Raw genomic sequence first — 26,361 nt, 5'->3', positions numbered from 1 at the left:
CCAGGTAGACCACATCCACAGCCTTTCCCTCATCCACTAGGCGGGTCACCTGGTCATAGAAGGAGATCAGGTTGGTCAAGCAGGACCTGCCTCTCATGAACCCGTGCTGGCTGGGCCGGATCCCCTGGTTGTCCCGCTCATGCCTTGTGAGCGCCCTCAAGATGAACCGCTCCATAATCTTCCCCGGCACCGAGGTCAGGCTGACAGGCCTGTAGTTCCCCGGATCCTCCTTCCGGCCCTTCTTGTAGATGGGCGTCACATTGGCAAGCCTAAACTTCTCCAATTTCAGTGACTTCCCACTGTATTTCAGTCCCATAAATAACATCATCCTAGTGCCTTCTTCTACTCTGCATATATACTGATGGTTAAGTCAGCCAGGAGCATGCAAAAGCTGAGAACGGTTGGGATAAACTGAAGGGATCGGGGGAAAGAGAGCAAGCATATTAGTCCTGAGCAGATGGCTTTGCTAAAGGCAAAGGAGGTGTGATGTGAATTTTTTCCGAGTCCTTTCTGGCTGCAGGAGGTGGTGGGGCTGTCCTGGCCATCTCCACCTCCGGGGAGGCTGGTCTTTCCCCAACCCACAGCCTCTTGGGACTTGCCATGCCTTCAGGCTTGGTGTTTGGCTGTGGAAGAAGACCTTGCAACAGGCAGGCCAGACCTGCCCTGTGACAAACCGAGCCTGGCTGGGGAGCAAGTTTGCTTGGAGCCGCGTTAGCTGTGTGTGGCACTGACCATTAGTCCTACCTGGTGCTATAACCCTGCTTAGTTGCCCTGCTTCAGTGTTGTGCCTGCTGGAGCACCCGAGTCTCTAATTTCCTTCTTGAATGAGGTTTTAATGAATCCCCACCTGAAACACTAAAACTCACAAGGTTTTAACATGTGTAATAATAATGCTAAGGGTATTCTGATTCTGAACTGTGAGGTTCCCACATTTCCAAACTTTTCTCTGCAATCAGCCAGTCTTGAGATTTACCCTCTTTTAAAAATCATCATGTAGGTCTATGACTCTCAGAAAGGAAGTGTGAACAAAAGACAGCATACCATGTTTTATAATGCTGATAAATCCCAAGGGCACGGTTAGCATAGTGAATGTTGACAAAACCGAGAAGAGGCAAATGCCCCTTTGAGTATGGTTATTTGTGCCCGTTTTCTTTTCATGGGCTGGATTTAGCTTTAATGAACGCGTCAGTGTGCCAGGAGCATCAGAGGCGCTCCCTGCCTCTTCCCACCCCTCCCACCCCCGGTCCGGATGTTATTACACAATGTTAAGCATATTCTTCCCTGGACATTTGCAAAAGAATAGGAAGATTACCTTATTTTCATGTCTATAGCCTGCATCACAGATAACTTGTGCCCTGTTAGAAGTACTTATACTTGAAAATAAGGCTCGTTAATCTGTGCACCCGCAGAAAACTTGTATTAAATAAAGAGACAGAAGCAGGGTGGGATTAGAGAGAGGAAGAACTAATTGGTCACACAGAAGGAGCTCTTGGGCGGGTGGAAGAAGAGTAAGCTCCCCATCACATGCATTCTCCTTATTTTGTTTTGGTTTGTATTTGAACAGCTAACCCGCGGATTGCATGCATGAAAATAGGAGACTAGGAATTCACACTTCAGGAAAGGAGCAAAGCTGCCTGCTTTAACACTGTGCTCCGTAGTGGGATATAAGGATTGTCTTCACTTTGCAAAGCAGTTTTGAGTTCAGGTAGCTAATATACATCTGCTGCGCTCAGGTAAAAACACAGTGAAGACGAGGCACTTGGGTTTTGTTCTGAGGTCATACCCCGGCTCCGCATGGAGTTAACCTCCTGATAAAAATGAAGTACCTAGTTTCCACTGTCTTTCTACCTGCCAATATCTGCCATGCACAAGTTATTCCAGTGGGGAAAAAAAAAAAAAGAAGCTGCTTTTTTATCAGGGAGAAGCCTGAGGCGGTGGAATCCTCAGCCTTACAAAAATATAAACGACCAGGCTTTGATTCCTGCAGAAGGTTTAAGGCTGATTATTTTAAGAACCATTGAAACCTGAAGCCGCAGCCCTCTGATTACAGTCCCAGTCTGTATTTGACATAGTGCAGTAATGATTTCTAACATCTATTTTAGTTTGGATTTAGAGAGAGAGAGGCAACCTACATTGAAGTATATTACCATGCTCTGACTTGTGAGCATTGTGTAGGAGGTTTAAGTCAGATTATTTTAAGAACTCAACAAGCCTGAAACAGCATTTTTATGATTATAGCTTTTTTTCCTCCCATCCTTTCCACCCAGAGCAGTAGTGAATTCTAACATCTCTTTTAGCTGGCTTTAGAGCCGGAGCCAGCCTACACTGAATTGGCCTCTTTTGATGCTACAGTATTGACTGAGGGGAGGGACAGATGGAACAAAAATCCTAATTGCCCAAACTTACAATAGGTTCCCAGCAGCAGCCATCACAAAAGAAATGTTAATGCAGTAAAAGGTAAATGGAAGGAAGCTAAACCCAACTTGTGGACAATTCAAAACCTACATCAATTTATTTTAAACTGCTTCCTGCAGTTTGTGAACACCTTCCTTGTCATAGTAGAATTATATTTGTTTTAACATTAGTCACTGCTCTGCAGAAGTCTTACCATGCTTCTGCAATTTGTAAAGTAAACTGGAAAATGTCATCTGGCATGAGGAACAAATGACTTCCTATGGTCCGGGGCCAATGCTCTTGAAGTTATTTGTTGCAAATGGTCAACTTCCCCTGCATAGTCTTCGCAGCTGCAGCTGAACACTATCTTTCAGTGAGAGTTGAGGGTATCTGCAAGCACAACAGATGGCAGTAGTATTTTGATGCTTCAGCCATGAAATGAAGGGGCAAAATGTCATCATCCATCCATCCATCCATCCATCCATCCATCCATCCATCCATCCATCTCACAACAATTCTGTTAACGTGTCATTCATCACATTTATATTTGCCGTGTTTTCTGTTCCATTTCCATTTTCTGATGCCCTTACCTACATATCTGCCCTTTAAAATGCAGCTCCTGTGGATGATGTTGCAATTAATTAAGAGCACACTGTAAACTGAAAAGTGCTTTGCAAGAAGCACTGTGTCCCTGTTCCATGCCGTGAAAAGCTCCCGCTCATTAAACAGATTTTAAGAGTTAGTTTCTTTGGCTGAGCATCATTACCTTTTCCAGTAATGGGTACAGCTGAGGATTGTTTTGCCAGTTCTTAGACTTCCAAACTAGGCATTAATTCAAGATACAACTTTAACATGCTTTTTGCCAGAGTGTAAAGAATCTCTAACAACAGAGCAAGCCCCCTTGTGTTAGACCAAATATTTATTATTTGGGAAGATAATTCATCCTCGAAATTAATATGTAATTTTCTTAACGTTTGTTTGGGATGATTTTCATAGGCTGTTTGGAGTCCACTGTTCTATGGTTCATGGATACCTACAATCACACTCTTAGGAGAAGCAAATAAAACTGTCCTTTAAAATTAAAGTAAGGTGGGAACTGGTCCATATTTAGCACAGAAGATTTTCATTTTTTCCACCCTTTTAATCAAAATCATTAACAGTAAGTTTACAAGGACCATGACTGGCTCAGTACCTTATTGAATTTGGCAGTCAGGTTCCTCCCCTTGCCTTCTCATGACTGCACACGTCACACCAGCAAAGTCTTTCACGTGGACAAGAGCTGCAGAGAATGAAGCCCTTGGCCAGTGGGCAAGGACGAAGAAAGTGATTTATGCAATTGCATATTTTAATCAGAAACTTTCTCAGTTGCTATACATACAACTTGAAGGACTCTGCCATCATGATAGTCTTATAAAGAAAAACACACCTCTCAGATGCAACCGTATTTGTCCAGCCATGGGGTCATGTTCAGTGAGATGGTTGGTGTCTCCCCGCTCCTCTGCACCCAGGAGGAGGCAGTCAGGGTCTTGGAGATGAAGCAAGAGATGCCTTCCCCTTTGCTGGTTATTAGTGTGTGTGCTTACACAGACAAACACGTATGATGATCTGTGATGCTTTTATTGCACAAAAAAACCCGAAGTTATCTATATGGTTTGACATCATTCCATACAACTACATTGTCCTGCATTTTTTGGAAAAAACCATGGAAGGTCCGAGTGCAGAAGTCTGATGCAGGGTTGTTCTCTAGAGCTTACCTGTGGGTGCCTTGTCAACAGTAAAAGTGCTAAGTAATGAAGCTTCTAGAAATTCCTGCAGAAAACCGTGCCGCAGCTCCCTGCAGGGCTCCCTCCCTCCCTCCCTCTATGCTGAGGTGCAGTTGGCGTTTGCTGCTCTCAGTTTCACCTCGTTACTTCTAAAGCTGTTCCCCAAAAAGCCCCTCTCTGCCCACGTTACAAAATGGCTGTCCATTTTCACCCAGAAAGCTTTGGTGGGGCTGCAGTTGGTCGCCGCATCCAACATTTGTCACCGTCACTTTTGTTCTCGAGAACCTTTGGGTTTCCCTCTCTGTCCCCGGCACGGCCTCGTGCAGGGCAGATGGAGGGGTGCAGCCGCCAGCTCCCCCTGTGCAGCTCCAGCTGGGTTCAGCAGGACTTAGCCTTTAATTATAAAGTGCTTTTTCCCCACCTCTGCCTGATTATTAACCCCTTCTTTGCCTGGCACGTGCACCACCGGTGGGAACACTGCGAAAACTCCTACCCAGGCTCCCTGGGGAAACGTGCCTGGTGCTGTATAGCAGAGGGGTTGTTAGCAGAAACGAGGCCCCATCTCCCCTCCCATTTCTCTTTCTGCCTCCTTTTCCAGGCCACAAGTTTTGTACAGCAACTTGGGTTCTTGTGAGTCAAATTATTTCCATCCCGTAGCCATCCGCTACCGCAGGGCACTCGGTTTCAATGCCTGGCAGCGGTGTCGCTCACTGGTCCCCTCCACGGTAACAAGTCAAGGTCTGTATGTTTAGTTATAAAAGTCAAAGGTTAAGTGATTTGGGAATAAAATGTCACTTAATGCGACAGAAACGTGACATAACTGAACCCACTGATGCTTGCGTTACTCCTGGGGTTTTCTTTTCGCTTGCAGGCTCGGTGTTAAGTAATTTTACTAACTGAGGAGGGGGAGACATACTATTTGCTAACATTTTTGTCCTCGTTGCAAAATTTATTGCATGTTGCTTCGTAAGTATTTGAAAGCAGCACGATTGGGAAGGCAATAAAAGTAAAAATGGGACATGTTTTTTTTTTTCTTTTGGAGGTGTTATTTAAAACATTGTACAATTAGTCAAAAAGATTAATTGTTGCTTGTGGCTAAACAGATGATAAATTTTAAAATTATATTATTACAGTGTGTCAGCATAAAAGCTCTGTGTCCCAAGTGTGTTGCCTTTTTATGTTTCTGTTGACAAGGTTCACATTTTATAGCACACTACCAGAAAGTGTTGACACATATTCAGATCACTGATTAAATGTTTTAAAAACGTGCCACTCAGAAACTAACCCTGATGGTCTTGGAGACAGGCATTTTAGGAGTCTGAATGCATTTCCCTTCATCAGTTAGGCTGTAGCACAGTGAGCAGTATTAATTAACTTTTTTTTTTTTTAATTTTGGTACATTACTATTTTAAGAACAGAGCTATTCATAATATATTTTCAGGCACATATTTTTATGGTTGTCTTCAATATGGTTTAAAAATTGAATGTTAAGTAGTTACTCAGAAAGATACTTACGCACTGACACGGGGAAAACAATTATCTTTCTCATGTAGGATTTTGTGGAGGTGTTTTTCGGTTTGGAGGTTTTTTTGCTCTTGCTCATTGTTAACGCTTTGATTTGTCTGTCTTGAGACCATCGGATGACATTAAAAAGTACAAGTCAATGCATCTGTAATTTCAAGCTGGAGGTGCTCTCATTATTTTGGAGATTTCACTCATGACTTTGTTCCAAGTCCTGCAATCTGATCTGCCACCTCAGACTTTTTCTCCTGCATGGAGTTGCCTGAAAGTGGGCAAGCTCCACCCGGGCCCACCGTTCAGGCTTGCTCCACGGCTTTTTATTGCCTGGTCTCACAGGTTGCTGGGCAGTTCCCATTCCCACTGCTTTCAGAGAAGGGCTGCTTCTTCCTGCCGAAGAGTCATAGGATAAAAAGCAAAACCAGTCTGAAAGCACGGGTTGGGACCCAGGTGTTTCCTCTCCCAGCCCTGCTCACTTTCGCAAATTCAGGCTTCTTTGTCGTTTCTGCCCCCATCTATTTTTTGCTCTTGGAAACCAAGTGGCCCGTTCGCAGGGATAACCCTGGGTGTGCCATTGCTTGGCTGCAAAAGTCCCTCCTGTGGGTCGTCGTGTGTCTGAGCCTCCTGAGCCTAAGCCTGGCACGAGAACCCCAGCTCTCACTCTGGGCAGCAGCTGCTGGGTAGCTTCTTCAGCGCCTATCCTTCAAAAGAGAATAATTAACCCTCATTAGAAAAACATTGCTTTTCATTGGAGATATGCTGTGAAGCTCAACTTACTATTTTCTACTAGGGTTTTGGGGGGGTTTTTTAGACAGAAGGCGTTACTGAAATATGACACATGCCATCTATTAGTGCTCTCAGTGTTTGCCACTCCAGCCTGTTCTGAATGGAGCTGTAGTATTTCTGGAGTGAAAAGTTTAGTCAAATGAGAATATCTGGTTGACAAATTACCTTGCTATTTCATGGGATAGAAATGTTTAAAACACAGTGAACATATCTTTATTTATCTCATCTCTTGGTTCACCGGTAGCTTTTATTGTGCCTATTGTCCATCAAACTCTATTCATATTATGAGTGCCATCTGTATTCTGTTTCCTTGTCTTGCAATACAACTATTCAGAGATATTTTTATTCTGGAAAACACTACTAAAATTTTGTGCAAATGAGGAATCTGACCAGCTGATGGAGAAGGAATTTTTAATTGCACTATTTAAAGCCTTTCGCATACTTTGTTTCCAAAAGATCATTCACCATGAAAAAAAGGTGGGGCTTCAACTTCAGTTTCTAATGAAAACTCCCTATAAATATTTTTAAATAAAAAATTTTTGAAAGGAGACTTCCTCCCATCTTCAAGAATTGAAATAACCTGTTGTGGGGGAGATAAGATCCATTCCCACATCTGTAAGACCTGGAAAGCATCGAATATATGCTCAAGTAGAGCAGATGAAAGAGTCCTATCATCTCACTTCTGCTCTTGTAGTGATGTTGACCCACCTCTTGTTTTCCTTCCCTGTTACGCCACTGAGGAGCACTTTTCTAGGGGCTGGACTGTGAAACAAACCCATCCGTGGGGCCATGGTGCAGTCACACGCGTGGCAAGTCCCTCTGGCCACCGCCTCACCCAGGAGTCACCCTTCTTGTTTCACTCCTGCCCTCTTGGGGCTGCCACCCTTCTGCTTGTCCTCTCTGCCAGTGGGAAGGGTGATACCGCTCATACAACACAAGGTGGTAGGTGTGTATTAAAGAGAAAGCAATCATGATTTTGCTCAGGAAGGTAGTTCAGCCCATCCCTGAGACAGCGGTGATGAACTGTCCTGTGGGGAGCTGCCTCTTTCTCCACAGACTGCCTAAAGGAAACAGATAACTCGCGTAGGCTCCAGACCTGATATTTAGTTGACTAAAGCATTTTAAAAAGCAGACAAGCGAAATCCTGGCTCCCTTAAGTCAGTGACTTTTTTATTTCATTGAATTCGGTAGTGCCGAGGTAATTCACCCAGAGTGCTCCAGAAAATCACTCTCTGGCAGTTGGGTAAATGGGCGAGCACGGGGCACCTGGAGCTGAACCTCCCATTCGGTGAAGCGACATGAGCGACACAGAAATGCTGGATTGGTGGCCTCGGCTTGGGGTTTTCCAAGATAAACAAGAGAGCATTGCCTCAGTATTTGCTTAATTTATATTTTTGAAAACTGAAATACCTTCCGAGCACTAACAAATGGAGCCATCACGGCGCTAACAGACATGAAAATGCATCCATCACTCCACTTACACTACAAAAAAGCCTGCACCCAAACTCCCAGTTGGGTATTATTTCCTGGATTTACTACAAAAAGAACAATGCATGTTTATTAAAAACAGAGTGGCTTTTAGCAGCAGCAGTAGCGCTGCGCACAATACACCAAAGCACAACGGGGGCCTTCTCCCAGCAATTGATGTGGAGAAGACCTTTGGCAGAGCAATATGGAAATTCACATTCAGTGGCTTGATTAATTTGGAGTTTGGAAGCCACCTTCCCGAGATGGATGACAGTGGCTTATTAAATAAATAAATAAGGAGCAAGCTGAAGTCGCGCCGGCGTTATAGCATCAGATTTATGTCATCTGCACAGGCAGAAAAGGCCTTTGTCGCTGTTATTGTTCGGCCTGTCAGCAGAGGCCTTGGCAGCGGCCTTTTGTCAGGGCTTGTGTCGGGGGTAATAACGGGGAGATGACGGCGGTTGGTCCATTTGATGTAACCCGGTTTTATGGATGCCGGAGTTGGCATCCGCACACACAGGCGGAAGAAAATAAGCGTGCCGGGGCACCGGGCCTGTATGCCCTCAGCTCCCCTCTCCGACGCCGGACGGGGGAGACACCGGCCAGGGTCCCTGGGACTCTGCTTCGGCGCGGGTCGGCCCGCGGCCTCAGGCTGTCACCCGGGGATTTGAACGGGGAGGAAAGGCTAACAGCCAGCGGCGTCCCTCGGGGCTGTGCCCCTAGCAGGTTGTGCCTGCTCCCAACCGCTGCAGCTCCCTCCTTGCCCTGAGCGCGGCTCCAGGGCTCAGGAGCCTGCACGGGTCCTGCGGGAATATCGGAAGCAAGTGGCAGGGTTCGGGGTACGTGTGCCTAAAACTATTTGGAAGGAAGTAAGAACTGTCTGGTACAAATCAGAATAACAGGATATATAATAGTTATCTGGCACACTCAGGGTAGAAGCAGATAGGAATGTTAGAAAAATAACCCCCTAACTGCTGCACCACAAGTTATTATATGACATTTTTAGAGGGGTGGAGGGACCCTAATTTCACATCTTTTTAGGGGAAACGATCTGCGATCCCTGTGTTTTTTACTAAGATCTTTGCACTTCTTTTCAACGTGGTATTTTTATGTCATCATAAATAGTAGAAGACTTAAAAAAAGCAAGATTTTATTTGCAGTGCTGTGTGACTCATTTTCTCTACAGAAACATAAAAAAGGTTTATGTTGCTCATGTGGAAGTCACTTAGTTCTTCCACATTAATTATGAAAAGTAGATAGATCACCACAAGTCATCAAAAAATGTGAGCACGTTGACCTGAAGATGCAAGATAAAAAAGAAGACTATTAGTTTGCTGCTGACTCTAAGAGCAATCCACTTTATTATGCCACAAAGCCATTATCACTGGGTGAAAGTTAAGGAATATTTGGCACCCATTGAGAGTACCCATCCAGCCTTAGCACTGTGGCTGCAGAAGAGTTTGCGTGAAGACTAAACAGTTGCCATTCGCCTGGAGGCCTCAATTTCCGATTTGCAAGCAGAATATGAAAGTCATTTAAACTCCACTTAACACAGAATTGAATAATAACAGGGAATTTATTATAAAGACTTCTTGAACTGCTTTTCCTACTTTAGCATTTCTTCAGAGGCGAGTAATTAAAAGTTAATTCAGTTTGACACCAGTGAACTAAGTAACCCAATGAGAAAGACTCTTCATCTAGCTCTTTTTTGGGGGGGAGAAGGTGTTAGAACAAAGTCATCAAGTTTCCTTCGTACTTGTTTTGGGAGTAGACTTTATACAGATATAAATCGTATGGCACAAAAGTAAAAAGACCCACAGTGTTTAAAAAAACAAACAAAAAATAACCCTGGACAAACCTCTTACCTTAGTGCATCTCATGTCACTGCTAACTACATGCTAAAGAGATTTGCCAGGGTGGAATTACAACATGGTAGTTTGATATAAACTCCACCGCACAGAATTTAATCTCATTTGTAATAGTACAAAATCTGTACTACACAAAATGTGTATAGTACAAAATCTGTAAATATAGTCGTCATTATTCAGGGTTATGTCCAAATTTTCAGTGTTTTTGGAAACAACGGTGTTGGTTCTTTGTGTGTGCATGTACTGGCGGAATTTTTTTTCTTGAATTAACTTACTTACTCTGAAATCAGAGGGGGACCTGAATGTAGAAAAGAAATACATTTTACTGGTTTCAAAAAAGTTAGTATTGTCTCATTAGCTAGATGCATAATCCAGCTGGGCCACTTTGCATGAGGATGCCAGAATAATGTTTGATAAGTTCAATGATGTTATTAAGATTGCATGGTATTAATTTGGTAAGAACTACGATCTGTAATAATTTCATTTAAGAAACGGCACATTCTGCTCACCTTTATGTGTGACTGGCTGAGTTCGGTGTTAGCAATGCTTCACTTTGAAAAACTGTGTAGATTGGTAAGACAGAAGTGCTGTGGTAAGCTGGGGTCCACACTACATGAAAGGTTTAAAATATAAAGGCTAAACATTATAGATAGCCATACACAACAATTTAGTTTAATTCAGGGTATATATATTACTTTGAAATGTATTTCCTTACTATTAGATAGAAAACATCCTTGCATGACTTTAGATTAACTCCTGCATGCACACCATCGGCTTCTTAAACTGGTTGATGGTTGCCTTGGTGCAGTGAGAGTTTTGTTGGCAACTTCAGTGAGGACAAGTTTTCATCCGCAGTAACCTTCTAGAAAAAGAAAATCCTGTTTCCAAAAGGTTGTCTTCACTTCTACGTGACTTCAGTTGGTGAATTGAGATCTTTGGATGTTTCAAAAGAAGCAGACCTCATTTTGCAGGATTTATCTACCCTAATTTACCCATGTAAAAAAAAAAAAACAAAATACAACAACCAACCCCAAAATTGTTTGCGAAGCATCCTTCTGCTGTACATGGTGTGACTTGTCATTATCTCTGGAGCTTTTCTTTCATGTCCTCAGCTGTCAGTGTAAATTAATGTTAGACAATGTCTTTAGGTAGTATTCAGTGTTTTAAAGAAATTATGGTGTATCTATCTCAAATGTAGGGCAACCTATTATGGTTTGAACGGGCAGCAAATAGTACACTAAAAAGCTGGAATGCTTCTTGGGGTGAAACAAAGCACATATTTTCACCCTGCAAAACTATCAAGAAAACTTTCTAACCCACTCAAATACCACTCATGCACCATCTCTGTAAACAGGAACATAAGCCAGCCAATCCCTCTGCTTACTGATATAACAGTTCAACACCTGCACAGTAAGAGATTTTCTTTGGTTTTAGCAGGCTTTGGATATACCATTATCCGAAAGCCTTGTGGTTATCATTGTTTTTGCCATGTGTTCTCACAGGTAGAAAATGTGTTTAGAAATGCTTCTCTTTAAACATGTACCAGAAGTTAGCTAATGGCATTTATTTTTCTCCTATTTGGTCACGGAAAACAACATTTTTTTATCAGAGCATTATTTTATCAGGTATGGTGGGTATGTGGGTTTCTAAAATGTTCTCCTTTGATAAAATGTTCATTTTTGTTTCCTGCTCAGATATTAACTATACGGCTCTGGTCCCCTTCCGTCAGTCTTTTCAAATCTCCCCTTTTCTGTCTATTTGACTGCATTTCCTTTTATACTGTTTCATTCTGTAGGATTTACTCCTTTCTTGTTTGCTTGTTCATAGTACACAGTTCCAGTTGCGTTTGCTGGGGGAGGGCAAGTATTTTTAGGTGAGGATCTGGTCCCCCAGGTCCTGAGATCACCATAATAACCTTTCATGGTGCATATTTTAGTTAAAGCCTGCATACTCAAGCAGCCCTTAGAGTGGAGTCAGACATATATTCCAGGAAGTTGAATTTGCCCCAGCAGTCGGATGCAAAAACAGAGCAAGGCTGTTACCTTGGCGTTTCCTTTGTCGATCCCTGCACCCCTCTCATCCGGACCAAGTTATGTGAAATTTATTAGGAAGAAAAATTGAGCAGCTACTAATGGGTATTAAAACGTTTTTGGTAAAACTGTATTACAGGTCTGTGATGTTAAGGGACTAGAAGCAAAATTAGATTCCAAAACTCTTTTTTGACCCATACATTGAGATATCTGAAGTCTCAAACAACCAAAAACTCGTGGAGAACAATGCCTGAGGAAGCAAAGACTGCTGTAGGTGTGTATGCCCATGAGTAAAATATAACTCTGAATCAGAAAACTGTGGTTAAAACAATATGCTTAGAGATCCTTCTGCCACTGTTTTGTAAGGCGCTGAAGTAGGTTCTTTTCTTATTTCTGAGCTAAGTTTCTGGATTCTAACCAGATCTCCCAAAAGAGAGTTAAAAAGAGAGAAAATCTTTACGGAGTTTGCCCTGACCTATAAAAGCACCGCTCTGCAGGAGTTACAAATGGCTTTTTGGCTAAGTTCAGCAGCTGAAAGGGCCTCTACTTGTTTTGTCTCCAGCTCTGACAATAGCCGTGGAGAAGAATGTCTTCTTTAAAAGTTCTAGGGATCAAGCTGAACCTTCAGCTGCTCGAGTTTCGGCTCTTCTCTTCCTTCAAAAAAAAAAAAAAGTATGTTAAAGGGCCTAATCCTGCCTCCATTGAAATCGATGTAACTTTGTCTCTTTTCAGTTTTTTTTTTGGTAGGCTCCTCTTTTGGGCTGCTGGAAGTATGTTTTATGCTTTTAGGTTAAAACCAGGTTTCATATTTTACAGTACAAAAACATCTAAGGAAAGGAGAAGAGATTTCATTTCTGAAAAACAGTTCTGGTTTGATAATAAGCAGTAGGAAGTTGGTGCTTTCTACACGGTTGCAGATGGTGTGAACTCTCCCATTCTTGTTTGCAAGCTTCTGTATCGGGGCTATGGGCAGCTGTCCCCCAGCACTCAGGATCCGGCACCAGCAGGGTCGCTGGAGACAGGTAAGTAAAACTGTTATTCCAAGAAATAGCTGAGTTGTCAGCGGGTCTCCTTGTTTATTTCTTCAAAAAGGAGTGCTTTGGTGCCTACTGTCTTTCTGATATTCCAGTGCTACCCCACCTGCCCGGGCAGTGAGAGCTGGGCTCAGTCCCACCACCAGCCTGAGCGGGTTCAGACACGCCACTCCAAAAATGCCCGAGTCATCCAGCCATTTGCTGTTCTGTTGGTGGAGGAGCCTTTGTTCCTCCCGTTGAAGCTGAGCAAGAATGAAATGTCAATGGCTGTTTATATGGCCAAAATGTACCTCAGCCTTCCCCAAAACAGCTGGTAGCCTGGAGAGCAGGATCTCTCAGGGTGGGCGATAGGGGGGACCCAGGTTCCCCTTCCCTGGGTCACCATATGCATGGTGACCTGCCCCTCCTTTTGTCCAGCCATGTTTTAGGAGAAAGAAGTGGCTGTGAGAGGGGTTATCCTGGACTTGAGATGTTCTGCAACGGGGTGGGGCCCTGTCAGAGCACACTTTGTTTCTCCGTCCCTGGTCCTCACAAAGAGCTGCTGAGGACAGAGGAGTACCCCAGGGCAGAAGGGAAAGCAGGTATATAAGGAAAGAGCACGTTTCAGTGAATCTCAGCTGAAAATCAAGTATTACAGTGCAGCTGTTCATAGAAACCGAGCTATGTTTGTGGTGCTTTTGGAAGAGAAAAAGGATCATCTTTTAATGTGGACGCTGCAATACAGTAAGAAGGGTTAAAAGCCTCCTTAGTTGCAATTATCTTAAATTGCATCTTGTGGTGTGGCTGTAGCTTTTGAAGTGCAAGTTGTTTGGGTAACTTCTACAGTCAGTAAAGGGAGAGAGGAGCATCTGGAGGGCAGGTCCTCCAACCCAAAGATACCAGGCTTGCTTGCTAGATGACTTGTTCTTTGGAAATACCCGATTCTCTTGGTTGGTAGTGGGGATCACCTACACAAGTAATGTTTTAGATTACCAGTGCGAGGGGGGATGAAATCTACTCCTGAATCGGGAAATTATTTAAACTGAAAAAGTCGTGATGCCACTGAAAAGGTCATGGAACCTGGAGCAGTCCCGAAGCAGCTGGGGAAGCAGAAAAATCATTCTGCAGCCCAAACAGGTCCCAGGATTAGCTGATGGGAAAAAGAAAGAATGATCCCAAAAGATGTGGCTTTCCGAAGGACTGTAGCTCTGAATACGTATCTGTGAGCTTGTAGAACTGTTACAAAAATACATTATGTTTTGCAGAGGAATGTAAAATGGGCATCAAATTGACAAAATCAGATTAAAGACAATTTGGAGAGAATTATTACAAGATAGTAATGCCACTCTTGCTTTTCATTATTTGTATTTTCCATATGGAAAGGACAAGCAGGTATCTTCAGTTTAACAGCTTCTGGTTTTTAGCTTAAAGGGGGAAAAGGACACATAGAGACTTCCAAGAGACTTACCCTGTAGCAACAACCATTTTGAGCAGAGGCTACGTTTGCTGGATACAATGCAATGTCATGTAGAAATGCTTAAATTACTTCTGAGTGAGCTAGCTCAGGAAGTCGGAGCAACGTAATTGCATTAAGTGCTCTACTCAAGCTAATGTTTCCTCCTGCCTGTACCAGGACAGCTTTGATATGTCTGATGGCATTACATTAGGTGTGTCAACTTGCCTAATGCACAGAGTAATGCGCAGTGCCTAAATAACGGGAAGACCAACACAGGTGCCATGAAAAGAAGCAACTTAGTGCTTCCGACATTGCATTATTAAACTCGCTTTCCTACAGCAGAGAAACATCACATGTGTGTTTGCGGGTGCTATATAAAATCCATATAATCTATTTCATATAATGTCAGGCATATAGTAGGGCCTTGGAGTAGGATTAAATTGGAAAGAAAAAGGAACAAAAGTGGAATCATTTGGCCTCCTAAGGCCCTTAAGGGAACAGAAAACGAGTTTAACAATGCAGTGATTGTCGCTCCAAGTTGTCTCCTCGGCGTGACACCGTTGTGGGGCTCCCTCGTGTACCTACGAGCCAGGGGATTTGCCTGCATACCCTGCTGGAGGTAGCCTTGGGTGCGCCCGGCACCGGTGCCGCTCCAAAATCACAGCTCACCCGGATAAAATGGGAGAGTGGCGCATTTCTTTAAGGGTAGAGAAGCCCAGAGGATAATGGAGTCATTTAACTGCCTTGCCTGGCTTGATGTATGAAGGTGGATTCACGAGTAGTTCCCATAACATTTTGCTGGTGGTTTAATCATTACCAAGAGAAAAGCCTAAAGAATGCAGAGAACAGGACACTGCGCTTGTGGGTTTTTTTCCGGGGGTGGTGTTTTCTTCTGTTTTTAAGAAATGCATGTCTTTGATGAGATATGGCTGCAGGCTACCGTTTTACATTTTATGTCGGCTACCTTTTGTCAGCGGCTCATTATTGATGCTGTATTCTGTTTTAATTCACACTTCTCTGCTAATCAATTACAGCGTTTATCCATTAATCAGGTATTCTGACAGGGTCAATAACTGCTTTGCAGTTTTGTGGGATGTTGCGCATTATCAAGCAAGTAGCAACAGTCGGTGGATTAGTTTAGCACGGCGTTGTTTTCCCAGGCTGGTGGACGTTCAGGGGACTAAACACCTAGTGAGGCTTCTGGCAATTACTCGGGTTTTTTGGATCCCTTGTCAAAAACCTCATCTGTTTGCAAAATTCATCCTCACTGGTGGGTGTGCGAGAGCGTGTGCATGAATGCGTGCGCTCACGCATGTGAGCCTGCATGCACCCATGTGTGCCTGCCTTCCCCCATCTGTGTGTGTACAAATAGACGTAGGTACCCTATAGTCTAAATATCTACCTTCTAAAACGTGCCAGTTCAGCTCTATGGCTTGTAACAGCTATACTGGTGGTAAATCATCACAAGCATTAAAGGATTTTTTTCATTTTAGCAAGTGGTGTAGATAACAGAGGGGGCAACATTTAATTGGACAGTTACAGTTTTGGTAGTTAAGTTACCATCTATAATGATGGTAACAGGTTTCAATTATCTTTTTTTATGACAGATGTACCAACATTTAATTGTTTCTCGTCAAGTGTGGAAAGAAAAGACACTTCTGTAGATTTTTCAATTCTTCTACATGTCACTTAGCTGTCTGCACCATTGTTTGAGCTCCTTTCTCTCATCCTTTTTGCAGCAATGAGTTGTGTCATTCCCTCATGATCAGCACTTTTGTTGTCTTTGTTTTTTGCTGTACCTCAGAAGTCCATCTTTTCTTTCATCTCCTTCCCATTCATGCATGAGGGAACAGTTGTGCTCTGTTGTGGGGATGTTCCGCTGGATTTCAAACAGTAGGGTTTCTTTTTATTCTCTTCTGAGTAGTACAATGGGGCTGAATGTCTGTTGCAGAATGCACACACTAATATGCCAGGTTATTTGGTTTCTAAGAAGTCAATAAAAATGCTACATTTAGGTTCAGTACTTGGCTTGCTTTTTTTTGCTGTTTGCCTTTCGGTCTTCGGTTATAAATCTGTTTGTTTGTTTCTGGTTATAAAATATAATCCTCGATATTAAATCCAAGCGTGGAATCAACAAACACTTAGGAAAAAATGTTACTGGCGATGGAGTATTTTCACACTTGCAGATTTGGCAGACTCTGTCTTCCCTGATAAGGAAGGGAAAACTGCCGCCAAATCTAATTAATGGGGGTCTCTAACAGGGAAGGAGAGAGAGGGAGAACGGGGCGGGGGGAGATGCGATCATGAGTTCGTCTTGGCAAAACTTTCTTGTTTCTTGGAGACTTAGCTAGTCTTTGCATTTAAGAAAAGGTAGCTTTAGTCGATTTCATTTTTAAGGACTTTTTTTTTTTGCTTGTGCACTTTAGTTTATAAACACCCGTTCAAAAGCCATTTTAACGGCAAAAGGCTAAAGACATAAAAAGCTAGAGATATCTTCAGACACTTTGTTCTCATATTCAGGAACAATCTTCAAAATCCTCCTTAATGAGGTCATAAAAGAAAAAAAATCGAACAAGTGGTACTTGTGTACCTCTCTAGGATGTGTCATCGGGGTCACTTGCCACTAGGTTATCCTATTTAAAAAGGGATTGGGATAGTTCAATCAAGCATTGCATTAAAAGAGAGACTTTGATTAATTCCTTCTCTTCTCTATTGTGCTATAGATAATTTCAGTAAATTTGTGATACTTTCTTCTTAGTCAGTGTTGAGGCTTAGCGTTCTCGATGCGTCATGCTGAGTATTAGCATTTATTGGGCCTATTTGGCTCTAGTAAAGAGGAGTGTAGGCTGCAGACAGCCCTCTAATCTTTGACAAGTGAGGCTATTCTTTCAACATTACCGTTATCTCAGGTCATAGAGAGAAAGTGTTCTCTTACAGGTTTGCTGCAGGAACAAATATGGCATGTAAAGGAAGGGGAAGAAGAAAAAGTAAGTAGGCTGATTATTTATTGCAGATTTCTTTTTGGAAAAAAATAGAGGTGACTTTTGTGGAGAAAATCACTGTCTCGAATAACTTGTTCGTTTTCTGACACAATGGGAGAGAAGTAAAGAAAGGCAAAGCTGAACTGTGTTACTAACTTGCGCTGTGGCTGGAGACTTGAAATGCAGCAGAACTGCAACTCAGAACCCAGCTGCGATTGCATTGTTTCTATACCTCGTGAAACCTAACTTTTATTTTAAAAAGTGATTGGTTTTGGTGGGAAATTTCCTTTTTCATTTAATTCTCGTTAAAAAAAAAAAAGGAAAAAAACCTACAAGGACCTGTTTTGACAATGAAGAAATCGCGTTACGTCCTATTTTTCAACTAAACATGCACTTCTTTCCCTTTAAATATAGGTCTTTAGAATTTGCATGATATGTCTTTTATTCATTGTAAAAAATTTCTCTCTTTACGTTGTTTGGTGTAATCTCCCTTCTCTTCCCTGGCTCATTTTGAAAACGTGTGTGATAGTCGCTCCGGAGACTCAAGGCCCTGTTGGGTATACACATATTTAGGCGCTCTTTAAAAAGTGGATTTTTGACCTGATAGACCGTAACGGCTCCCAGGGAGCCACTATGGTCATTGTGTAAATCCTTCTTAGTTTTCGGTTTACTCACTTGATATACCGTAACGGCTCTTAGGGCCGTTATGGTCTATTGTGGTAATCCAGCTGCTGCACATGCGCGTGAAGCTTTTGTGCCTAAAAATCCTCGGGAAGTTTTGTTGGGAGCGTAGCAGGCACGTCCAGAATTGCTTCCTTTCTGGTGGAGGAAAAAGCCGTGGCTCTTCTTCCTTTCCCTCTGGCAGCAGCCAAAAACACTGGGGCACCTAAAAGGCTATCAGCCTGCCAAAAAGTTTATTTAAAAAAAAAACCAAAACAGCACTACTGTCAGATGCTCAAGATGTCATCTGGAAAGACTGGTTTGAATCAAAATGTTCACAAGTATGAAACAGCCGATTTTTATTTATGCATTTGTTTAATGTATGGCTAAAATGTGTGTCAGGCTTCTGCCCAGTGGGATTTTTGACAACTGAGTTATTGACCCTTGAAAACGGGGAGTTGTAAGTGAAAGGCTGATATAGTCGTAACTATAGCAACACTGTCAGTGTTCCTGTAATTATTAACTTTTTTTTAATAAAAAAACTAAGAAGCTGTTTCTGTTCTTAAAGAAACCTTTATTGCAAACTGATGATGCCACCACGGAGATGCGATATGTTGAAACAGTGAGTGCCAGCTAGTTACTAAAATAATTAAAGTACCGGGAAAGTATGGAAAAAGAATTAAACATCACTTGCTTGTATGAATAAGGCCTATTGGTTCAAACTGTTCCTACAAGCCAGTGATGGCAGACAGGTTTAGCCATCATTTTGTGCTGCGTAAAGCTGATGGAAGGCTACGTTTTCATGATGTGCAACTTTGCATGCCGTGCTGCCTTGAGAGAGTAATGTTTGTACTGAGGCTGCAGGCAGAGATTCAGACATTTATTTGGAGTTAATTCTCTGGTGTAGAGGGCAGAGTGATTTAACCGTGCAATACACGTGCCTGCTTTCAGCACAGAGAGCGGTGGCGTCTCCCACGGATGCAGTTTTACATGGGCTTCATGACAGAGAGCACTGCAGAACGGCCGGGACTCGACCCAATGCCACCGGGCTCTCAGAGCCACGCTAGCCTGTGCTACACCCTCCCTCTGCTAAGAGTTGCCAGAGGTTGCAGGCACGACGCTGAGCACATGTAAGCACATGTAAGACGTATCTCCCTTGTGCCGCTTTGGCCGCTTCCCATGCTTTTCTTCCAAGCCTTGCTCCATCAGCCGAGGTGGCGCAGGGGGGGCACCTCCAGAAAATGCTGCTGCTGTTCTGGGGTAACCCATCACCCCCATGGGGACACGGCCAAAGCGCTGGCCTTTTCATCCGAGTATGGTTTTTCAGGACTATATGCGTGCTTGTGTTGTGGGGGGAGAATCAAGAGGAGAGGGGAAGACTGTCATACTTCAGAAGGATGTCCTGAGCAGCAGACTGCTCGCAGAGCCCTGTTACGGTTTTCTAAGACTTGACAAATCACTAAAGCTTTTATTATTGGTCTAGAGTTTGTTTGCATTTTTTAATCCACCTTCCAACAGGGGTATGAAATGCCCATTATGTATAAAATGTGTGCACCTTAACATTTAACATGAGCACAGCAAATATTAATATTGCCACAAATGGCGGCGAGTCCTCCGTTGTCTTATTCCTTAGAATCCAAACTATTGATAGTACTATATTGAATCGAGTTCTTTAATTGCTTCTGTTAAACAATCAGTTGCTAAGCTTTCCTTAGCCAGGTTTTAGATAAGGGCTTTTGTTTTTGCTTAGCCATCTGTCCCTGAATTAATTGTCCTTTTCCCCTAGCATCCACCCATAATTCTGGCAAACTGGTTCCCGAGGTTGGTCGAAATTCCTTTTGCCTCGTTTTCTATTGTTGGACACCGTTACCTTTAGCATTTCACACATTTAATAGATGCAGTTCTGGCTACTGAAGGGAAGTTCAGCCACTTGCATTGCATCGTAGGGAGCTGAAGTTACTGTTTTTATGCAACGTTAAGAGCCGGCCAAACAACATAGAAACCTAAATTAAAATAATCACTTCTGTGCAGGAAATCAGTGTGTAGGGCAAGTAAAAACATTTTTCTGCTTTCTCTGCAAAGTGAGGTAACCTGTCACAGTCAGAGGGTTTCAGAAGAACTTCTTCTGGGGTCAGCATCGAAGTTCCCGTTTCATTTCCATTCTGTGTGCTGAACCACCATTTGTTCTGTGTGGTTTACACAGCTTCTTCCCCAGTCTTGGACTGGAGAGCTCATGAACCAGGCCCTGATTCCAGAAGGTGCTTAGTCAGGTGATGCCGTTAGAGTGCTCAGACCCTCCACATTGTGCTCAGCTACCTGGCTGAATCAAGATCACGCTGTCTCCTTTTTGCTTCCTCCTCCTCCCCTGTACTCTCCATCCTTGCCTCCCCCTTCCGCTGCTTCATCCTCAAAGATGTATGCCAGGCTGCCCCTGTTTTCCTTAAGTGATGCAGCTGGCTGCCCTAAGTTAATACATTTTATCTGTCTCTGATGCCACATCAAGAGATTGCTCAGTCCTTCCTTTTCATTGATGCTCACCAAAATCTCCACTGACCTTGTCCTTTTTTTTTTTAAATTACATTCTCGCCTTACTCTTTTAATCTTGCTTTTGACCTTGTTTTCTTCTGGCTTTCTGAATGAATACTTACCCTGACTCCCTTTTTACATCCCTGGTTGATGGTTTGGTTTCTGTTTCACGGTCTCATCTCCTGTCCTGCTGCATCTCTCCCACAGTCCTCCCTGGTCTTCTCCAATGGTGGCTCAGTTAGGGTCACGTCCTGGCACTATCTGCCTCACTGCTTGCACAAAACCCATCCTTCTCTTTGGGGCCTGGGGGCCGCCTCACTGAGACCCTATGCATTTGTCACCCCTCTCCTGGCCGATCGGGCCACCCTGTCTTGCTGGGTGCTGGCTGTCCAGGATCGCCTCTCTTGCTTTGACTTGCCTCTAGAGCTGCCCGTTGCATGTCGCTGGCTTCAGATTTTGTGTCTGCACTGCCCAGGTCCTGGGTTTTCCTCACCTCATCCCTCTGCCAGACCTGGTTTCTTGCAGCCTACAATTACCCTTTTATTCTCTTCCTCCTGTAGATGCTTTTTAATCTTCTTCCTTACTGGCCCTCAAACATGAGCAGTCTTACAAAAGTGCTCCGTATTCCCGGCACTAAAAGCTGCCCTAATACTCCTTGTGCTGGGTTAAATGTTGGTTTGTTAGTTGCTGGTTTCCAAGCAATAGAAAGGGTGTATAGAGTAATAAAAGTGTATTTTTAATCAAGACATACACATCTCTAGTTGAGAAACAGAGTAATCAACATACTGCAGCTGCCTGAAGCCTTATTTGTCTCTCCGGGCTCTTGTGTCTTTACTTCTCCACAACTCAATCCATCCTGGTGTAGAACCTGTCTTCTGTTTGCTTTTCTTCATAATAGGCAGCATTTTTGCAGAGGTCAGAAAATCCCATAAAACTTAACTACTGGTTATTTATTTTTCAAACTAATACAAGCTCCTGAGACATGAATAAATGTCCCTACTAATATTTGTAATATCCTTTTTGTGGATCAAAATCTAGCAACATCCTTGTAATGCTCAAGTTAGCAGGCATGACTGTTATCATAGTGGGAAAACAATTTACATTATATCTGCTTAGGACAGGAACAGAGGCAACATATCCTTAAAAGACCCCAAAACATAACTGTATTTGTTGAAAGGAAAAGCAGCGTTTCGGGCGAGATTGCACCAGGTTATAACTGTATTTGTTGAAAGGAAAAGCAGGGTTTCGGGCGAGATTGCACCAGGTTTTTTTTCTTTGAGCGTGCTGAATGCCAGGGCTTATCTTGTAGAGCATCAGGAACATCCAGCGATGGAAAAACATTTCCTCTGAAGAAGCAGTTGTTGTAATATATAGCGAAGGAAATGATTTAAACACAGCACTAGCACTGGCAGTGGTGGTAATTACCTTTCAGCTGTTCCAAAGCTATACAAAACAGCCTAAATACATACCCATTCAGGTTCAGGTATCTAAGATGGGTGTGAAAGTCTTCCCAGGGACACGCCTCTCCACTGTTTCCACAGGGGACTTGACTCTGTTTTGCGAAGGGCTCAGCTGTGGTTTTCACAGCCCAGCCTGGCCACAGGATCCGTGCGGCCTCGGGATCCTTAAGATCATCCTGGTGAGGGAATGCCCACCCTTGTCCTGCTGCTCCTCAAAAGGGAAGAAAGAAATGAGTTATTCCCCCCCCTTTTGCAGTGCAGTTTAGTGCCTCTGGCTACCACTGTAAATGGCTATTTTAGCCAAAAAGTCGTCTTTCTTCCCACCTATTAACATATAGTGATAGGGTATTGATGAAACAGCCCCTAAATTCCCTCCTTGCCTTCCAAAATAATCTGAGCAGGAACAAGGAAAGGAGGATATGAGATTGTTCTCTCACTTTTTTATGGCTAAAAATGTTGAGCTCCAAGAGATGAAACGGAAGGAATGTCACTTGTGTGAAATACCTGGTTGCTTGCTTTGTTCTGGCAGGGATTTGGCAAAGGTAGGAAGCAGTAACATTAGGGGCAGGGCTGCCTTGGCTCACTGAGGCATATCTTCATGTAAATCTGCAGGGTCTGCTGTACTTCTGCTGTAAATCTGCAGGGTCACACCTGTACTTGCAAGGTATGCAGGATGCCCACAGTGTGTGGATGCGAAGTGTGTGATGCAAAGACCACAAGCGTTGCAAAAGCAAGGCACGGTCGTCGATAACTAATGGTGGAACAACCTTCAGTCTAGCGTACGTGGGGTCCTGGGGAGACTTCATATTTCATTGGAGAATTCTCACTCTAATGCCATTGCTGGAGATGCAGGAAAAGGCAGTTTATTCCAGGAAAGTATGAGGAATATTTGAGGCTACAAGTTCTGAGAAAAAAACAGTTTTATTATTTCTTGGATTTATGGAAGATAATTTTTTGCCGCTTTCCATCATTACATGCTACTGTTGTGCTATGCCGTATTGGGTCTTTTTATACACATATATGTGTACATATATGCACATTTATATATGCACATTTATATGTGCATAAATAAATAAATAGCATATGTAGATATACATACACGCACATAAATATATAAACATAAGCATGCACACATATAAATACATGTTCACCTCTGACTATTGTGGTTGCAAGCCAAAAGAAAACCTTACCTTTAAGAGTGAGGATATTGTACTCTCTATCCAGTGTCTCACATTTTGTTCTTGCTTGCACCCAGAGCTAGTGAAGTTATTATTTTGCATTTTCTCCTTTAAACTCAAATGACCCAAAAATGGAGGAAAGACTTTGCCTGCTGGGTGTGTTCTGCAGAAGAGAGTGGATATGCCACAATTTTTTCCCAGCGTATCTGATGCTAGTCTCTGACAACAAATCTTGCCATTACTGAGACACTAGCTCAACTAAACTGTTATTCAGGAGGATAAAAATTGAAACGTCCATGACATTCTTCTGTCAGCAAGGAAATAAATGATGACGAACAAGGGGCGATGTGAGACTAAAACTGATGCTACGAACCATCCAAATTCTATATATATAATCTCAACTTTGAGAGAGGTACTTTGTTTCTTAATATTAGTACAGATTACTGACATGCTCTGCAGAATTAAAATGTATCTCAATGATATTATTTCACCTTTGTACTAAAGTATATCTAAAATAACAAAAAAAAAGTAGGCAGATACAGTAATGGAATATTTTTTCTCTTTATCCAGTACAGGATAAAAGACATATGTCATCTAATCATCTCATTTCCTAAAGCCTGAACCTGTATTTATGACAGAGGTTGTTAAAGAAGACTTTTAAAGGAAAACCAAGTGATGCCTTTACTTATTTTCACAGGGAGTTTTTTTCCACAAGGTTATCTATCAGTGAGTTCAACGAGTCTGTATGTTGATCAGTTTTTGTACAGATGTGGAGTGCTATAACACTTACTTAGAGAAACACAGCTGCTCATTTAAATGTCATAAAAACTGTTGTATGGAAGTAGACCTAATGCTATTTCTCCTTACAGATTTTATTTTCATGTAATCCAGGACTTTTGCTTATCTATTATATATCATCGATATGAACTAAAAGCCATTTTCTTTATTTGTGCAGGTTGCAAGGGAGGCAGTGTATTTTTCTTTCACTTATTAATGTCATAAAAACTGTTGTATGGAAGTAGACCTAATGCTATTTCTCCTTACAGATTTTATTTTCATGTAATCCAGGACTTTTGCTTATCTATTATATATCATCGTTATGAACTAAAAGCCATTTTCTTTATTTGTGCAGGTTGCAAGGGAGGCAGTGTATTTTTCTTCTTCACTTATTTTTAAATAAATATTGAACAGCCTGCGTCAAGAATTTAGAGAAAAAAAATCCTCACTCTTAAACTGGGGCAGTGTGGAAGAATTTCTTCTTCATGGCACTCCTGAGCGAACTGTGTGCTCGGTGACCCCTTCTCCTGCCTTTCTCTTCTCTTCCCTCTCAGCCATGTCAAGCTCTTCCCCCCCGACTAGGCAGCCATCAGGGACAGGACTGTTTTCTAAAATTTGTTTTTAAGGGCGGGGGACCAAAGGCGTTGATGTGTGTTGTGATGTAGTGAGGTAGGAAATCCACATTTAACGAAATTGAGGTGTTTGGGGAAAAGGGACATCCTGTGAAACAAGGCCATCAGGGAGGAAAGCAACTTTGATTCTTGAGCTTTACCTAAGTTTCAGTTGGCTTCTTTGTGTGTTCACCGGCCATGGTAAATATATGCTGTAGCAACCGTAACCACACAAGTAATCTCACCTGGGAAACACAGATAAGAAACTCCCACAGAGCGTGTAATAAGAGCGCTTGCACTCACGCTTGCACTCGCACTCACACAGAGCAAGGCCCGTCAGGTGCTCTCAGTGCCCCAAGAGGGGCTGCTAGCTGGTAATTCGACTTTTCTTGTGAAAATAAAATCATATTGTTTTGCAGAGAAGTTGATTTTCACCCTGTCTCTCTTCCACTCTTGATGATGATGATTTAAACTCTGGTCTGTGTAAGGTGCCCACATCAGTGACTGACTGACCATCAAATGGGATGGGGCTTACTACCTGGGGGATCTGCAATGGGGAGGTGGGAGTCATGGTTTTATGACCGGTTTCTGAGTCTCCCGGGATGTGGCAAAGCTGATCTGACGAGTTCTGTGAAAATGTTTAGAGATAATTAAATGATAAAAGTAGCTTAGAAATGGGTTTTTCTATAGCAGGCTTCTGCATTTAGTATTAAAATATGTCCCTTGGCCAACATTTTTCCTCCATCATACGTTCATATTATCTGCCCTGGTAGGTCCAGCACCTTTATGGTCTTTGAGCTTGCCTACACAGCAAAGTTCATCCTCGGTAAGGCAGGCTGTGATGATATGACCAATGTGTCCCTCCAAATCAGTTCCCCCACCGTGGACACCCGAGGGTGGGGTTCATCTCCTCCTCAAGGCGCTTAATGAACCGCCTGAGTCAGGAGGAGGGTTATGGCTGAATCCCCCCTTGGAGGGTGCACCTGGGACTTTGACCACACGCCCCGAATATGCACCCATGGGAGCAGCGGGACCTGACCCACCAGCTCAGTGGAGTCAGGAGGAGGGTTATGGCTGAATCCCCCCTTGGAGGGTGCACCTGGGACTTTGACCACACACCCCGAATATGCACCCATGGGAGCGGCGGGACCCGACCCCCCAGTAGGGCCAGGGGTTTGTCCCTTTCAGGGTAGCCCCTTATCACTGGCTAAAGGGAACTCAGTGGCTAGAGGGGTGCTGAGCCTGAAAAGGATGGTGGGCGCTGAAATTGCCATTTTTAGTTTACTGACCGTAGCGAGGAGACAGTTTTGGAGGGCTGCTGCTGAGTTAGGGATTGGCGTGCCTGTTTCCATGTAATAAAAATATCCTTCAGCCACCTATGTGGAAGATCAAAATGAACTGACAACTGTCACCTTTTTATCATTAGTTTCACAATATTTGGTATTTCCTTTAAGCCTGTCTTCCTAAAATCTCACCTTTAATTTTTTTTCACTTTTAAAGAAAATTTCTGGCTTTGACTGTTCCAAGGAAAAATACGAAGCCAGGGACACAAGAACCAGAAAATAATATTTCATTGTGCACTTTAAAAATGTTGCGATTTTTAATGCATCACATTGTTCATGATTTTTTGAATTCTTGGTGTTGTTAGCAAACGAAAAATGAACAGGTTTTTTGTCAAGAGATGTATGGAATAATGGGCAGATGCAGGATAAATACTAAAGAAAATGTAGGTCTTTCATCATCATCTGTACAAAAGCAGTAATAATGTTAATTCTTGTAACATACTGAAAAAGGCAGAAGAAAAAGGAAATTTTATTATTGGATAATAAAGCTTTGCCAGGTGTTTATTTACTGGAGAAGAAAGTTCTTCTGC

At 42.9% G+C, this 26,361-nt stretch overlaps 1 protein-coding gene across 1 annotated transcript in view; it reads left to right on the top strand.

Moving 5' to 3' along the window:
- Nucleotides 1-12,791: 12,791 nt before the first annotated feature.
- CLYBL (citrate lyase beta like) overlaps nucleotides 12,792-26,361 on the top strand; it is a 115,305-nt gene continuing 101,735 nt past the window's right edge. The window contains exons 1-2 of the mRNA XM_009288480.1: nucleotides 12,792-12,848; nucleotides 12,956-13,146. Of these exons, the coding sequence (XP_009286755.1) occupies nucleotides 12,792-12,848; nucleotides 12,956-13,146 (248 nt within the window). The remainder of the gene's footprint in view (nucleotides 12,849-12,955; nucleotides 13,147-26,361) is intronic.

This window comes from Aptenodytes forsteri, unplaced genomic scaffold (assembly GCF_000699145.1).
Source record: "Aptenodytes forsteri isolate BGI_AS27 unplaced genomic scaffold, ASM69914v1 Scaffold123, whole genome shotgun sequence".
NCBI lineage: Eukaryota > Metazoa > Chordata > Aves > Sphenisciformes > Spheniscidae > Aptenodytes > Aptenodytes forsteri.
The sequence above is the reverse complement of the archived record's forward strand: the minus strand, read 5'-3'. Positions and strand labels throughout refer to the sequence as shown.